The sequence below is a fragment of the Coregonus lavaretus genome (assembly GCF_964263955.1).
Source record: "Coregonus lavaretus genome assembly, chromosome: 13".
In the NCBI taxonomy this organism is placed as follows: Eukaryota; Metazoa; Chordata; class Actinopteri; order Salmoniformes; family Salmonidae; genus Coregonus; species Coregonus lavaretus.
In genome coordinates, this window is record NC_140000.1 from 5517549 (window position 1) to 5534634 (window position 17086).

The 17086-nt window shown below is 45.0% G+C and overlaps 1 protein-coding gene across 1 annotated transcript in view; it reads right to left on the bottom strand.

Annotated features, from left to right (window-relative positions):
* LOC311139313 (serine/threonine-protein kinase ULK4-like) overlaps positions 1 to 17086 on the bottom strand; it is a 138217-nt gene that overhangs the window by 90643 nt on the left and 30488 nt on the right. The window contains exons 20-24 of the mRNA XM_084174192.1: positions 13211 to 13372; positions 12630 to 12818; positions 9613 to 9740; positions 1915 to 2048; positions 694 to 815 (exon numbers count right to left, since the gene is read on the bottom strand). Coding sequence (XP_084030318.1) covers positions 694 to 815; positions 1915 to 2048; positions 9613 to 9740; positions 12630 to 12818; positions 13211 to 13372 — 735 coding nt within the window. The remainder of the gene's footprint in view (positions 1 to 693; positions 816 to 1914; positions 2049 to 9612; positions 9741 to 12629; positions 12819 to 13210; positions 13373 to 17086) is intronic.

Sequence of the window (17086 nt, forward strand, 5' to 3'; positions counted from 1 at the left end):
ATTATATAGTTAAAATATAATAGTGGGCACTTTGAATACAGTGTTGTTTGACATGACAACGAATGAAAATGCCGGGGAGGCGTTATTGTGACACGGTAGGAACCAAAGTATTGATAAGTGTTTCCTAAGGGACCCTATAATCTTTGGCTACATTGAATGTTTTCTCTCAGCTACTTCATGTAGCTAACATATTCATGCTTTGCGTAATCCTCTTTGATTTAGAAGATTATGTTGCACAAACAACATGCTAATTTAGGTCTACACCCTCACTGGTATTATCAGGCAGTATAGCTAATTACGTTTGCTCTGACTCAGTACATTTGTTACTAATTAGCGATTAGCATTAGCGGCTAACACGATTTAGGCCCAACTTGCTAAGAAAAGACAAACTAGCTGTTTGCAGATGTAAGAAACACAAACTAATAGTGAAATTATAGAACGCTAGTGGATTTATATTATGAAGCAAGTGTCTCCTGGTCGAGGAACAACAAATGCACTCCTTGAGTGACAGGGGGCGGGGCTAGGTCTGTGTGGAAAGCAGCATGGAGATACCGCTCAAATACCGTTATAGAAGGTAAAGTAAAAACCCAAACCGGTCCGTGCATCAATACCGGTATATGGTAAAACACGGTATAGCGCCCAGCCCTAACGGACAGTGTTTGTGACATACAGTAGTACAGTATGCGGGGTCACCTGAGAGGTGAGGAGGTGGAGCACCACGGTCATCATGGGTACACTCTGCTTCAGCTGCTTGGCCTGAACAGTGGAGGGATGCTTCCTGCCCACTATACTGCCCAGCACGGACAGCATGTCATCTATAGAGGAGAGAGGACAGAGGAGAGAGGGGTGAGAGACAGACAGACAGCATGTCATCTACAGAGGAGAGAGGACAGAGGAGAGAGGGGTGAGAGACAGACAGACAGCATGTCATCTACAGAGGAGAGAGGACAGAGGAGAGAGGGGTGAGAGACAGACAGACAGACAGCATGTCATCTACAGAGGAGAGAAGGGTGAGAGACAGACAGACAGACAGCATGTCATCTACAGAGGACAGAAGCGAGAGGGGTGAGAGACAGACAGACAGACAGCAGGTCATCTACAGAGGACAGAGGGGTGAGAGACAGACAGACAGACAGACAGACAGACAGACAGACAGACAGACAGACATACAGCATGTCATCTACAGAGGACAGAGACAGACAGACAGCATGTCATCTAAAGAGGACAGAGGGGTTTCTCTCTCTCCGTTGCCCTCTCCTCCCATCCCCTCCCCTCCCCTCTCCTCCTCTCTCCTCCCATCTCCTCTCCCCACCCGTCCCCCTCCCATCCCATCCCCTCTCCTCTCCTCCCCGTGATGTTAGAGGAGAATGAGCCCGGACCGGTTTGAACCGGTTGGGTCTGGCTTCCGGCCCTGATGGGAGACGTGCCATGTTAGCAGCACTGATTTACAAATGAAACAGCAGGAAAAGGTCAATACCTGGCTGAGTGATTTAAAATTCAATCAGAAAGGTAATTAAAAAGAGGGGGAATCAAATTGGCTTGCTCCATCCAGCCATTGATGCAAGTTCCTCTCTACCCCACTTCACTTCACTTCACCTCCTCTCCCCTCCTCTCCTCTCCTCTCCCCTACCTCTCCTCTCCTCTCCTCTCCTCTCCTCTCCCCTACCTCTCCTCTCCCCTACCTCTCCTCTCCCCTACCTCTCCTCTCCCCTACCTCTCCTCTCATCTCCTCTCCTCTCCTCTCCTCTCCTCTCCTCTCCTCTCCTCTCCTCTCCTCTCCTCTCCTCTCCTCTCCTCTCCTCTCCTCTCCTCTCCTCTCCTCTCCTCTCCTCTCCTCTCCTCTCCCCTACCTCTCCCCTACCTCTCCTCTACTCCCCTTAGTTCTGTGGTTTTGTGTTATTGTGATTGATTTACCCAGAATGGCTGGCAGCTCCAGCACGACGTGACGGATGAGCAGATCGAGGCATTTTGACAGGTATTCATTGCTGCTTTGTAGCTCCTTCCCTGGCGTGGCCTTTCTGATGTCTCTTTCAATGTACATCACCATTCTGCAAAACGAGCCAAGAAAACATTATTATTCACCTACAGCCTCCAATCTACCCTGAAGCCGGACGGAGCCGGGATCAATACAAGGCAAGCCATTGAAAACAGAATTAGTAAGACGTATTATAGCAAATAAATGATATTCATGACAACAATTAGGGTTAAAATAAAGGGTCATAGATTGAGAGATCAATGAGGAGCATCAAAACAGCCCTCAAGCTGCAACAAGACTCTTTAACTCAAACACACAGCCTACAAGTTGAAACAAGACTCCTGAACTCAAACACACAGCCTACAAGTTGAAACAAGACTCCTGAACTCAAACACACAGCCTACAAGTTGAAACAAGACTCCTGAACTCAAACACACAGCCTACAAGCTGCAACAAGACTCCTGAACTCAAACACACAGCCTACAAGCTGAAACAAGACTCCTGAACTCAAACACACAGCCTACAAGCTGCAACAAGACTCCTGAACTCAAACACACAGCCTACAAGCTGAAACAAGACTCTTGAACTCAAACACACAGCCTACAAGCTGCAACAAGACTCCTGAACTCAAACACACAGCCTACAAGTTGAAACAAGACTCCTGAACTCAAACACACAGCCTACAAGTTGAAACAAGACTCCTGAACTCAAACACACAGCCTACAAGTTGAAACAAGACTCCTGAACTCACACACACAGCCTACAAGTTGAAACGAGACTTCTGAACTCAAACACACAGCCTACAATTTGAAACATGACTCCTGAACTCACACACACAGCCTACAAGTTGAAACATGGCTACTGAACTCAAACACACAGCCTACAAGTTGAAACAAGACTCCAGAACTCAAACACAAAGCCTACAAGATGTGATGTCTCCTGGTCAGTACAGCACTGGACAGAGATGGTATGCATGTCAGTTAGCAGACACAGCTGCAAAGCAAACACACAGAGACAGACACACACACACACACACACACACACACACACACACACAGAAACACATACAGCGACAGACACACACACAGAGAGACAGACACACACATACACAGAGACAGACACACACACACACACACACACACACACACACACACAGAAACAGACACACACACAGAGACAGACACACACACACACAGAGAGACAGACACACACATACACAGAGACAGACACACACACACACACACACACACACACACAGAGACAGACACACACACACACACAGAGACAGAGACACACACACAGAGACAGACAGACACACACACAGAGACAGAGACACACACACATGCACGTACAGCCCCTGGGTGCTTGCTTATTAACATGCTTGTCACCAACAGAACACACGTCTGCATGACATACTCCATCCACAGACGTTTACCCAGCAGCCATCTACTCCCCTCCCCAAAAACACCTGGCTTCCAAATTAGACAGTGATGAAAAACACTGAGAAAATTGAGAGAAACACTTGAGTGAGAAAGAAGCCTAAGCAAGTAACTGGCACTGGCATGATATGACTGTCATAAAGCTGTTTTAAAAGCAAAAGGAAACATGCCGTCTTCACACTTCAAACACCAGACAATATGATATTAAATCACAACCAAATGAATAGATGAGAAAAACATATTTCAGTATAGCAAAGCAACTTGGGGCAGCAACAGGCCTCTATTTAGTTGTGATACAGTATATTCTTGGTCCTTGGAAAGAAAATACCTTCCCCAGTGTGACAGGAAGACAGCTGTGATATTAACCCATACACTTCTGACCTATAAAGACCTTCCACACAAACACATTCCATTTGCACCAATAAATTCACCTCATTCTACCGTTTGATAATTTCTCTGTAGGGACATACATAGGAGCCTGCTGTGGCAGGCAGGCAGCAGACAGCAGACAGCCAGGTGAAGCCAAGGCAAGAGGGGGAAATACAAAATCCAGGGCCATTCAGATGACTTAAATAAATATATTTATTACAGCATGTAGGGATCAACCAGCCTTCTACTAGTCCTACGTCAGTAGGTGGGCCCTTACATTCCCTGAGGAAGAAAAGAGATGAACAGCAGAGAGAGAGAAGTGTGACTTTCACTATAAATTACATTTAGTCGTGGGCAGGACGTTAGCTGCCGACAGCCTACACGCATCGCTCTATAATTGGAATCCTGGGAGGAACGGGGGCGAAAGGGGAGCTGGTACCAGAGTGACAGGGATTGATAGGCGTGGCAGCCTGACATCTGGGCTTCCCACTTCCTGTTATAGTCCTGGGGGGCCAGTGGGAATATAATTTCAGCAGTGTTCGTTCATTTGTTCTGCTGCTGATGAGAGAATCTGCCCACTCAGCTCCACACAATCAGGCCCCAGTGTTCATTTAACTGCAAATCAAATTAGTCCACATCTCTCTCTCTCTCTCTCTCTCTGTGTCCACAGCGGCACGGCCCGATTAACAAGAGTCAGAATGGAATTAACCAGTCTTTTCCCTCAGCCTCAACCCTGCTTAATGCTCAATGCTCACAAAGCAAGACAATTATTTGCATAAGTATTGCTATGAGACTCAAAATTGAGCTCAGGTGCATCCTGTGTCCATTGATCATCCTTGAGATGTTTCTACAACTTGATTGGAGTCCACCTGTGGTAAATTCAATTGATTGGACATGATTTGGAAAGGCACACACCTGTCTATATAAGGTCCTACAGTTGACAGTGCATATCAGAGCAAAAACCAAGCCATGAGGTCGAAGGAATTGTTCGTATAGCTCCGAGACGTGATTGTGTTGAGGCACAGATCTGAGGAAGGGTACCAAAATATTTCTGCAGCATTCAAGGTCCCCAAGAACACAGTGGCCTCCATCATTCTTCAATGGAAGAAGTTTAGAACCACCAAGACTCTTCCTAGAGCTGTCCGCCCAGCCAAACTGAGCAATCGGAGGAGAAGGGCCTTGGTCAGGGAGGTGACCAAGAACCCGATGGTCACTCTGACAGAGCTCCAGAGTTCCTCTGTGGAGATGGGAGAACCTTCCAGAAGGACAACCATCTCTGCAGCACTCCACCAATCAGGCCTTTATGGTAGAGTGGCCAGACGGAAGCCACTCCTCAGTAAAAGGCACATGAGAGCCCGCTTGGAGTTGCCAAAAGGCACCTAAAGGCTCTCAGACCATGAGAAACAAGATTCTCTGGTCTGATGAAACCAAGATTGAACTCTTTGGCCTGAATGCCAAGTGTCACATCTGGAGGAAACCTGGTACCATCCCTATCGTGAAGCATGGTGGTGGCAGCATCATGCTGTGGGGATGTTTTTCAGTGGCAGGGACTGGGAGACTAGTCAGGATCGAGGGAAAGATGAAGTGAATGCACTGTATATATATAATTATGTTCACACCACAGGAGGTTAGTGGCACCTTAAATGGGGAGGATGGGCACGTGGTAATGGCTGGAGCAGAATTGGTGGAAAGGTATCAACAAAATAATGGTTTCCATGTTTGATGCCAATCTATTTGCTCCATTCCAGCCATTATTGTGAGCCGTCCTCCCCTCAGCAGCCGCCACTGGTACACACCACAGGTCATGTTGTCCAACCTATGTTTTTGATTTATGATGCATATCACAGGCTACATCATTAAATAAATAATTCCAAGGAAACTATCGTGGCTATTAACATGTCATCCATTGGTTATATGCATTATCAAATAAAGGCCTCAATCCCTCAGACCTTTTACCAGTTGTACTAAACTTCTAACCAATTTCTCCACATTTCCAGTTGAGCTATAAAAAGACATGTAGACAACTTTTCTTCAGAGCATATTTCACCCTGCAACGCTGTCACCGTGCATCGCCTGGCTTGGCCTACAAGTGTCTCTCCATGTCTTCTCCGACCATTGAAAACACTTCACGCAAAGCAACAAACTTGACATTTCCACAACAGGGTGCTAGGCTGGTTTATCAGAAGGCGTGACGATGAGGAGCGTGTGGTGGGCCGTGCGCTCTGCGCGCCACAGTGGAGCTAATTAGAGAAGTGTTTGGGTGAGTGCCGCCGCTCGCTGCAGACGATTCTCACGTTAGGAGATAGAGTGGGGGGGTTAGTGCTGACAGGGACCGCCCTGGGAACACTTGTTAAAGTCTGGGAGCAAATAGAAGCCAACAGCATCACATGGCTAGAGAGGAGAGGGAGAGGGAGAGAGAGAGGGAGAGAGCGAGAGTGTAGAGAGAGAGAGAGAGAGAGAGAGAGAAAGAGAGGGAGAGGGAAAGAGAGAGAGGGGGGGGGGGTGGACGTCTACAGACAGGGCTGGCTAGTCTAGCCTGTTTAAACTGCAACTAGGCCAATTCATTTCCATTTCTAAATATGATGTTGGGCTCACACACAAAAGCAGAAATGCCTATCAAGATATACTTTTTTTTTTTTTTTACAAAAGTTAGCACTGAAACTTTCATAACTAACTACATTTGTTATGAAACTTTGCATTTAAATATGTTATTTGATTTCTTCACAATTTAGTATTTTAGCAAGGTGCTACTAAAATACTCAGAAATAATCAATAACTCTGCACCAATTATGTAAAGTAAGAACAAGTGACTGACTACAGAAACTCTGTCCAACATACAACCTACTATAACCTACTATCAGACCTAGTATAACCTACTATCAGATCTAGTATAACCTACTATCAGATCTAGTATAACCTACTATCAGATCTAGTATAACCTACTATCAGATCTAGTATAATCTACTATCAGATCTAGTATACTGTGTATACTGTATACTGTGTATAGTATACTGTGAACCATCAGATCCTCCTCTCCACCCTCTCCGAGCTGGGCATCTCCGGCACGGCTCACTCCTGGATTGCGTCCTACCTGACCGGTCGCTCCTACCAAGTGGCGTGGCGAGAAGCTGTCTCCGCACCACGTGCTCTCACCACTGGTGTCCCCCAGGGCTCAGTTCTAGGCCCTCTCCTATTCTCCCTATATACCAAGTCACTTGGCTCTGTCATATCCTCACATGGCCTCTCCTATCATTGCTACGCTGACGATACTCAACTAATCTTCTCCTTTCCCCCTTCTGATAACCAGGTGGCGAATCGCATCTCTGCATGTCTGGCAGACATATCAGTATGGATGACGGATCACCACCTCAAGCTGAACCTTGGCAAGACGGAGCTGCTCTTCCTCCCGGGGAAGGACTGCCCGTTCCATGATCTCGCCATCACGGTTGACAACTCCGTTGTGTCCTCCTCCCAGAGTGCGAAGAGCCTTGGCGTGACCCTGGACAACACCCTGTCGTTCTCCGCTAACATCAAGGCGGTGACCCGATCCTGCAGGTTCATGCTCTACAACATTCGGAGAGTACGACCCTGCCTTACACAGGAAGCGGCACAGGTCCTAATCCAGGCACTTGTCATCTCCCGTCTGGATTACTGCAACTCGCTGTTGGCTGGGCTCCCTGCCTGTGCCATTAAACCCCTACAACTCCTCCAGAATGCCGCAGCCCGCCTGGTGTTCAACCTTCCCAAGTTCTCTCACGTCACCCCGCTCCTCCGCACACTCCACTGGCTTCCAGTTGAAGCTTGCATCTGTTACAAGACCATGGTGCTTGCCTATGGAGCTGTGAGGGGAACGGCACCTCTGTACCTTCAGGCTCTGATCAGTCCCTACACCCAAACGAGGGCATTGCGTTCATCCACCTCTGGCCTGCTGGCTCCCCTTCCTCTGCGGAAGCATAGTTCCCGCTCAGCCCAGTCAAAACTGTTCGCTGCTCTGGCACCCCAATGGTGGAACAAGCTCCCTCACGACGCCAGGACAGCGGAGTCACTCACCACCTTCCGGAGACATTTGAAACCCCACCTCTTTAAGGAATACCTGGGATAGGATAAACTAATCCTTCTACCCCCCCGCCCACCCCCCCTAAAAAATAAAATAAAAAATAAAATAAAACATTTGTAAAGTGGTTATCCCACTGGCTATAGGGTGAATGCACCAATTTGTAAGTCGCTCTGGATAAGAGCGTCTGCTAAATGACGTAAATGTAAATGTAGTATAACCTACTATCAGATCTAGTATAACCTACTATCAGATCTAGTATAACCTACTATCAGATCTAGTATAACCTACTATCAGACCTAGTATAACCTACTACCAGATCTAGTATAACCTACTATCAGATCTAGTATAACCTACTATCAGACCTAGTATAACCTACTATCAGATCTAGTATAACCTACTATCAGATCTAGTATAACCTACTATCAGATCTAGTATAACCTACTATCAGATCTAGTATAACCTACTATCAGATCTAGTATAACCTACTATCAGACCTAGTATAACCTACTATCAGATCTAGTATAACCTACTATCAGACCTAGTATAACCTACTATCAGACCTAGTATAACCTACTATCAGATCTAGTATAACCTACTATCAGATCTAGTATAACCTACTATCAGACCAAGTATAACCTACTATCAGATCTAGTATAACCTACTATCAGATCTAGTATAACCTACTATCAGACCTAGTATAACCTACTATCAGACCTAGTATAACCTACTATCATATCTAGTATAATCTACTATCAGATCTAGTATAACCTACTATCAGACCTAGTATAACCTACTATCAGATCTAGTATAACCTACTATCAGATCTAGTATAACCTACTATCAGACCTAGTATAACCTACTATCAGACCTAGTATAACCTACTATCAGATCTAGTATAACCTACTATCAGATCTAGTATAACCTACTATCAGATCTAGTATAACCTACTATCAGACCTAGTATAACCTACTATCAGATCTAGTATAACCTACTATCAGACCTAGTATAACCTACTATCAGACCTAGTATAACCTACTATCAGATCTAGTATAACCTACTATCAGATCTAGTATAACCTACTATCAGACCTAGTACAACCTACTATCAGACCTAGTATAACCTACTATCAGACCTAGTATAACCTACTATCAGATCTAGTATAACCTACTATCAGATCTAGTATAACCTACTATCAGATCTAGTATAACCTACTATCAGACCTAGTATAACCTACTATCAGATCTAGTATAACCTACTATCAGACCTAGTATAACCTACTATCAGACCTAGTATAACCTACTATCAGCTTGATACAAAGAGCTGTCCTACTTCCTCTTCATAATTATAGTAGAGATCCGAGTCACAGACAACAACATTCAACCCTTATCAAATAACCATCTCTTCTTCCCTTTGATTCAGGATTCCACCCCTTTTCCCCCACTCAAAATACTTTATCTCAAATCCTGGGGCTTAAAAGTGTTTTCCCGGCATAAATTGGTTTAGAATGATATTTTGCTTGAGCAACCAGTGGAATTTATTAGAGAAAACCATTTCTCCGGTTGCTGTGCCATTTGCTAGAACTCATTTAACAGTGTTTTTTACACCATGTTGCACTTTGATATTGGTTCTAGGCTGAGGACTTTAAGGCATCTATTCCATTCCAGTCTTCCTCTACAAAGCCAAAATAGTGCTGTTGGACACATTTCATTACCTATGCTAGCATGTGCGTGCATCCATGTGTGTGTGAGAATGTGTAGTAAACCTGTATGTACCTGGAGTTGCAGCAGAGTAGCAGCATGTCCCTGTTGCTGCAGAGGACCTGAAGGAGAACCAGGAAGGCCTTGGCTCTGATGACAGAGGACGGGCTCTCCAGGGAACGCATTATCTTCACCACAAAGTCCTGTTATGACAGACAGCCACTCGATTAATGGGATAGTTCACTGTTTTGGTGTTATGATACAATCTATTTGACTATCATTGCTACCTTCGCCAAAAAATGCTAGCCTGGAGATTATGGACTCTCCATAAAAACCAGCCACATTTAAAATTGGTTTTGATAAAACAACAACACCCTAGGGTAAGTCAGAACTATCCCTTTAAGACATGTTCAACTGTAATGGAGTCAAGTGGGGTTAGCTGAGTCTTAGCTGACCAGGAGAGTCAGCTATAGTGTTGACCTGACACTGAGCTACACTGAGTCTTAGCTGACCAGGAGAGTCAGCTATAGTGTTGACCTGACACTGAGTCTTAGCTGACCAGTAGAGCCAGCTATAGTGTTGACCTGACACTGAGCTACACTGAGTCTTAGCTGACCAGGAGAGTCAGCTATAGTGTTGACCTGACACTGAGTCTTAGCTGACCAGTAGAGCCAGCTATAGTGTTGACCTGACACTGAGCTACACTGCGTCTTAGCTGACCAGTAGAGCCAGATATAGTGTTGACCTGACACTGAGCTACACTGAGTCTTAGCTGACCAGTAGAGCCAGATATAGTGTTGACCTGACACTGAGCTACACGGAGTCTTAGCTGACCAGTAGAGACAGCTATAGTGTTGACCTGACACTGAGCTACACTGAGTCTTAGCTGACCAGTAGAGACAGCTATAGTGTTGACCTGACACTGAGCTACACTGAGTCTTAGCTGACCAGTAGAGCCAGCTATAGTGTTGACCTGACACTGAGCTACACTGAGTCTTAGCTGACCAGGAGAGACAGCTATAGTGTTGACCTGACACTGAGTCTTAGCTGACCAGTAGAGACAGCTATAGTGTTGACCTGACACTGAGCTACACTGAGTCTTAGCTGACCAGGAGAGACAGCTATAGTGTTGACCTGACACTGAGTCTTAGCTGACCAGGAGAGACAGCTATAGTGTTGACCTGACACTGAGTCTTAGCTGACCAGGAGAGACAGCTATAGTGTTGACCTGACACTGAGTCTTAGCTGACCAGGAGAGACAGCTATAGTGTTGACCTGACACTGAGCTACACTGAGATGGAAGGCTCCCTGTGGGCTGGTACAGGTGTTATCACTTACACTATCTGGAAGGTGCTGCAGGGGAAACAACAGCCTCTCCAAAACAATACACTTATCATAAAATCAGAGGTTAATAGAACTAATTGGCTCAACTGTATTGACTGGGCAGCAAATTAGGCAGAACTGATTAACTTACACAATCAGGAGGAAAATGGAAAATGACGTCAGGAGTAAGACAGACAAGAACAATCCTAAACACTGTGATTAAATACTGGCTGTTGTTGTGTTTGTGAGCAGTTGAGTTAATTAATTTCAAAAGCCTGTGGTCTACTCTGCTGCATAAATTGTAATTACATCAACAGTATTCCAAGCTGCACTAGAAGATTGTTGCAGCTCCTTCCCCAATTAGTGGAGTTGCTTAGAGATTCATTGAAATTAAAATTCATGAATAAACACAAGGCTTTCCGGACTTCTATTTGTCAAGGGAATTAATGAGGAAAATGTATAGCATTTTATAATTGGTGCAAAGGTGATGCAGTAAGTTTTATGCACTCAAAGACTTGTTTTTTCCCAAGTGAAATTGGAAATGTACATGTAGATTAATTCAGGTCAAACTAAATGACCAATGGTACTCTCACAGAACCTTGAAGGCAGCGATGTACAGTACCTTCTTAAATCACTTACACCGGCTCATATTCCAATTGATTACCACTTCAGATAATGCAGGATGCGCAGCATTATTAAAGGATCATGTTTAATTTCAGCCAAATTGGTTCTCCTTCAATTCATTTCTGTCTATAGGAACTTTACAGGAGGGAGGGCCTTGTTTGTGCATTAGCAAACCTACTGCTATTATGAAACAGTACTGCCCCTCTCCGTGGAGAATCCTGAAAGCAAGATGAATATTTAAAGATAATCATCAGTAAGAATAAGGCATGTTTGTTCAAGTCTCACTGACTGGGAGTCATGTCAACCTAAGGAAAGAAGAGAACAGCGCCAGACCTCCTCTCTTTGAAGAAAATGATTCTCTACCATCCCAGTTGTTGAGGCCCTGAGACAGACTAGACATCACGCAGACAAACCTTTCTCTTTCTTATCTGGCTTTGGCTGCACGCACTCAGTTGGGAGAGGATTTATATTCCATGATTTGTTCATACTTAAAACTAACCCTAACTGGGCCAGACAATTAAAGATAGAGGGAGAGAGGAGAGGAGAGGAGAGGAGAGGAGAGGAGAGGAGAGGAGAGGAGAGGAGAGGAGAGGAGAGGAGAGGAGAGGAGAGGAGAGGAGAGGAGAGGAGAGGAGAGGAGAGGAGAGGAGAGGAGAGGAGAGGAGAGGAGAGGAGAGGGGAGGGGAGAGGAGAGGGGATTCATCTCCTGTGTTGGCTGGAACTAGCAGCACAAGACGCTAATGGCCAATTATCTGTCAGAGGTTAGGGAGAGGGCGGCGGTGCCGAGACGGATGGGATGTTTAGTGCTGAAGAAGATGGCACAGGGCTGAAACACGTCCACACAGAGACAACACCAAACCCATACTGCTATGGCATGGGCCACACGTCTAGCCTCACAGTGACAGTTCCAATCAAGGAGGGGCTAGAGAGCAGCTCGTGTCATGGCGTTATCCCCATGTTGTGCTTTCATTGTGCTGTCATTCCTGCGTCCCAATTGGCACCCTTCTCCCTACATAGTACACTACTTTTGACCAGGGACCATAGGGTCAAAAGTAGTGCACTATGTAGTGCACTATGTAGGGAACATGGTATCATTTAGGAGTGTTGGTGTTTAACAAGATGCTAAACTCCAGTAGGTTACATACCCGCTCCTGGACTAGCCTGTGTAGCTGCGCGTGGGCCCCGGACGCCAGCATGGCAGCGAACATGGTGAGTATGTGCTGCTGGACACGGCTGATCCCCGACACCAGGCTGGCTAAGATGGCCGGCAGCCCCACCTTGTCAATCACACTCTGGAAGGCACTAGCTGAGAGGCGGGTGATTCTGCACAGGGCCTGTATGAAGTTAATAAAACAGGAAGGCCTCAATGACTATCAAGTTCACTTTCCAACACATCTAATAGTGCCTGAAGTGGCGGATAGGCGGGGTTTGCACATTTGGGACTATTCCATTGGTTTCTTTGGGCCAGACAAGCTCAATCAAGAAACATTTTAAATAGGAACCTAGGTCTGGTATCAAGATATTAGTCCCAACGCAGGTTATATAAATGAATGTAATCCATCCAGTAGTATTTCATCAGTACATACAATATGTCTACTTCAATCACAAATGAAAGTAAAATATTTGAGTGAGTGAGTGGCTGAGTGAGTGAGTGGCTGAGTGAGTGAGTGAGTGAGTGAGTTCATGTTCCCCTGGTTAGTGTATTGTGTGTGGTGTTTGTACTCACTGAGATGGCGCTGACGCGTAGTGAGTCGACGGTGGAGTGTGTGAACAGGTACCAGAGCATGGGGCCCATCTCCCCGGTGATGAAGCCCTGGGCGTAGTGGGACACCATGGTACACACGTTCTCCACGGTCTTACACGCCATGTGGTTCACCACCAGATCCTCCTAAAGACATACACACGCACGCACAGACGGACGGACGGACAAGCACACACACAGTCCCATACAATGGAATGCCCAAGATCAGTTAGCTAGGCTAAATAAAACACCATTATGAATCCTCCAAGAACCTGAAGGTCACATCTCAAAGAGAAGCAAACAACTGCTGAGTAACAATTTGATTTACACAAATCATTACAATGGCTGAAATGTGAAGTGGTTCATTACCCACACTATGGGCTATGAACGAGGAATTCTTTATTTTGAGAGAAACACTATTTCAGTGAAATAGGGGTACAGTAATAAAATAACGAAAACATGGTCAGAATGGGTTTTTCAATGCATCCATTATATACTCAATGCATCCATTATATACTCAATGCATCCATTATATACTCAATGCATCCATTATATACTCAATGCATCCATTATATACTCAATGCATCCATTATATCAAATCAAATCAAATCAAATTTTATTGGTCACATGCGCCGAATACAACAGGTGCAGACATTACAGACATTACAGTGAAATGCTTACTTACAGCCCAATGAATGTTGTCACCTTGTTATCATGGTTACAGTGGGTTACATCATAGGCATATTATTCCATGAAAACTTGGAAATGTGGGTCACTACTAACACAACCTAATGAAAAAATATTTCACTAGTTAAAACCAGTATTCTACCACAGCACATTTCTGAATTATACTACAGCCACACACCGTAACACACAACAGCCACATCAATCAATCAAATGTATTTATAAAGCCCTTTTTACATCAGCAGATGTCACAAAGTGCTATACAGAAACCCAGCCTAAAACCCCAAACAGCAAGCAATGCAAAACTCCCTAGAAAGGAAGAAACCTAGAGAGGAACCAGGCTCTGAGGGGTGCCAGGTGGAGATTATAACAGTACATGGCCATTAAGGCCAGATTTTTCTCCAAGCTGTTCAAACGTTCATAGATCACCAGCAGGGTCAAATAATAATCACAGTGGTTGTAGAGGTTGCAACAGGTCAGTACATCAGGAGTAAATGTCACTTGGCTTTTCATAGCCGGGCATTTAGATGTTGAAATAGCAGGTGCGGTAGAGCGAGAGAGTTGAAAACAGCAGGTCTGGGACAAGGTAGCACGTCCGGTGAACAGGTCAGGGTTCCATAGCCGCAGGTAGAAGAGTGGAAACTGGAGCAGCAGCACGACCAGGTGGACTGGGGACAGCAAGGAGTCATCAGGCCAGGTAGTCCTGAGGCATGGTCCTAGGGCTCAGGTCCTCCAGGAGGGGAGGGAGAGAGGGAGAGAATGCATCCCAAATAGCATCCTATTCCCTACATATTGCACTACTTTTGACCAGAGCCCTAGAGGTCTTGGTCAAAAGTAGTAGTGCACCATAAAGGAAATAGGGTGCCATTTGGGACGCAGCCTTCGTCTATTTTGGAGGAGTACTCATTACTGAAACTACACAGTATAATGTGAGTGTAGTCTCACAACACGTCTGACAACACGTCTCACAACACAGCTTGCACTTTAAATAACGCCCCAAAACGCTGCTTCAGCTCAGCTCCATCCTACCCTGCTATCTATCTCCAAGACAAAGATGTTCTCTGCATAGCTCCTACCTCAGAGAGAGAGAGAGACAGAGAGACACAGAGAGAGCGAGAGAGAGACAGAGAGAGAGAGAGAGACACAGAGAGAGCGAGAGAGAGACAGAGAGAGAGAGAGACAGAGAGAGAGAGAGAGAGAGAGAGAGAGAGAGAGAGAGAGAGAGACAGAGAGCGAGAGAGAGACAGAGAGAGAGAGAGAGAGAGAGAGAGAGAGAGAGAGAGAGAGAGAGAGAGAGAGAGAGAGAGAGAGACAGAGAGACAGAGAGACAGAGGGCCCTAGGTTCTGATATAGTTGAAGTGCTGAGTAGGAGGACACCAGCACTGATTGACAAACTGCTGGAGGGCGAGTGAGGAGTTAAGGAAGGTTGCGTCCCAAATGGCACGGCACCCTATTCCCTACATAGTGCACTACTTTTGACCAGAGTCAATGTAGTGCACTATATAGGGAATAGGGTGCCATTTGGGACAGAAGCGAAGAGTGAACATTGTGAGGGGGAACATTCCACTCAGAAACACCTTGCTGTATCAGTAGAAAAACTCAACCAAAAACTAGTCCAACTCAAGTCAAGCTAATCCACACGGAACAGCAGCCTCAAGTTCTCTTCTCTCTCCACACAATAACGATACAAAAATCACTGTGAAGAAAAGACGAGGCCGTTTTTTTAAACACGCCCGTTTCTACAACTAACTATCTTTTATACCGGTGTGGACATACTGTACACAGACTCCCTTTTCACAGAGGTCAGGCACCCTGGAGGCTACTGTGCATAAGGTGTGCTGTAACTCGGAGCATGTTTTAACCTGATGTTACAAAGACAACTATACTAAAACAGCGTTAACAAAACACACAAGAGAGAAAACCTTGGAGTCATGCGATGCGTCACTACTCATTCCAACCTTTCAGAAAGTGAAGTCTGAAAACAGCATTGAAAATGTAATGTAAAGAATAGTGGCAGGTGGAGGCATTAGAATAGATCTCTCTCTCCTACGTTTCTATTAATCAATTCAGCTAAATAGGCCGGGCCTACCAATACCAAAATATGTTGCTTGTATACAAGTTGCTCAGGATAAAAAATGTTTTGTATGAAGTAGCTCTCATGAGAGAAAAGGTTGGAGATCCCTGATCCAACTCAATTAACAAAGGGAATTGGTCCTGGTAGATTTACCAGAGTCCTGGTCAAAAGTAGTGCACTAAATAGGGAATATGGTGTCATTTGGACAGACATTAAACAGGACATCAGGCACACCTGTGGAGTGGAGTATAGTTTATTCTCTACTGCATTAATACTAACATCTAACATGCAGGGGAAAATGTACATAGAACGCAAAAAAACGAACATCATCCAAGAAGTTCTCATAAAATGCTTGGGTGTGAGCGCTACTTTAAACACCATTTTATTTCCTAGTCCAACTGTTCTACCAGAAACATTTCAATTCCTTAATTTGTTTTGCAGATATACTGTAGATTACCCTGGATTAACCTGAACATAATTCAAAACAGGAGTCTAATTGAAGACTGATTCACCATGAAAAGGGATGAAATCATGTCTAGACTGTAGGCCTGAAAACCATAACCTATGGCTAATACTGTAGGGCCTACATGGGGATTGAACACAAAACACAAAACTATGAGAGTTAAATGTAGTTCTTTACCAAGCTTAGTATCTCCACTACACGGGGATCGAAAAAGCCCCAGTAAACAATTCTACATGAGAAGAAGACTCTTATCATAGCGCTAGCTACAGCTCTTTACTAAGCTTAGCCTCGGTGTCTCCTCTAGTTTGAGCCTGTGCTATATGTTCTCCCAGAGTGTTAGCCGTGTCAGACTGAGAGGAGCCCTGCAGTCTCTCTTGTGGTTTCCCCAGCCTGCAACAAGTGCCTGAGTGTAATTATGTCCCTTTTGAAGCAGCAGCGCAGCACCTGGACCAGAAGAACGCTCTATGTAAATTCACAACCGCCAGCTAAGCCTTTCATGATCCTGCTTGTTTTTCATCTCTCCGCTTATAACTAAATCGTCTCTGTTTAATTGGCATGTTTAATGAATAAGAGTGATATTAAAACCAAAAAAATATCAAAATGGGTTTTAACTTTGTGAAATACGTATTTAGAAGATTAC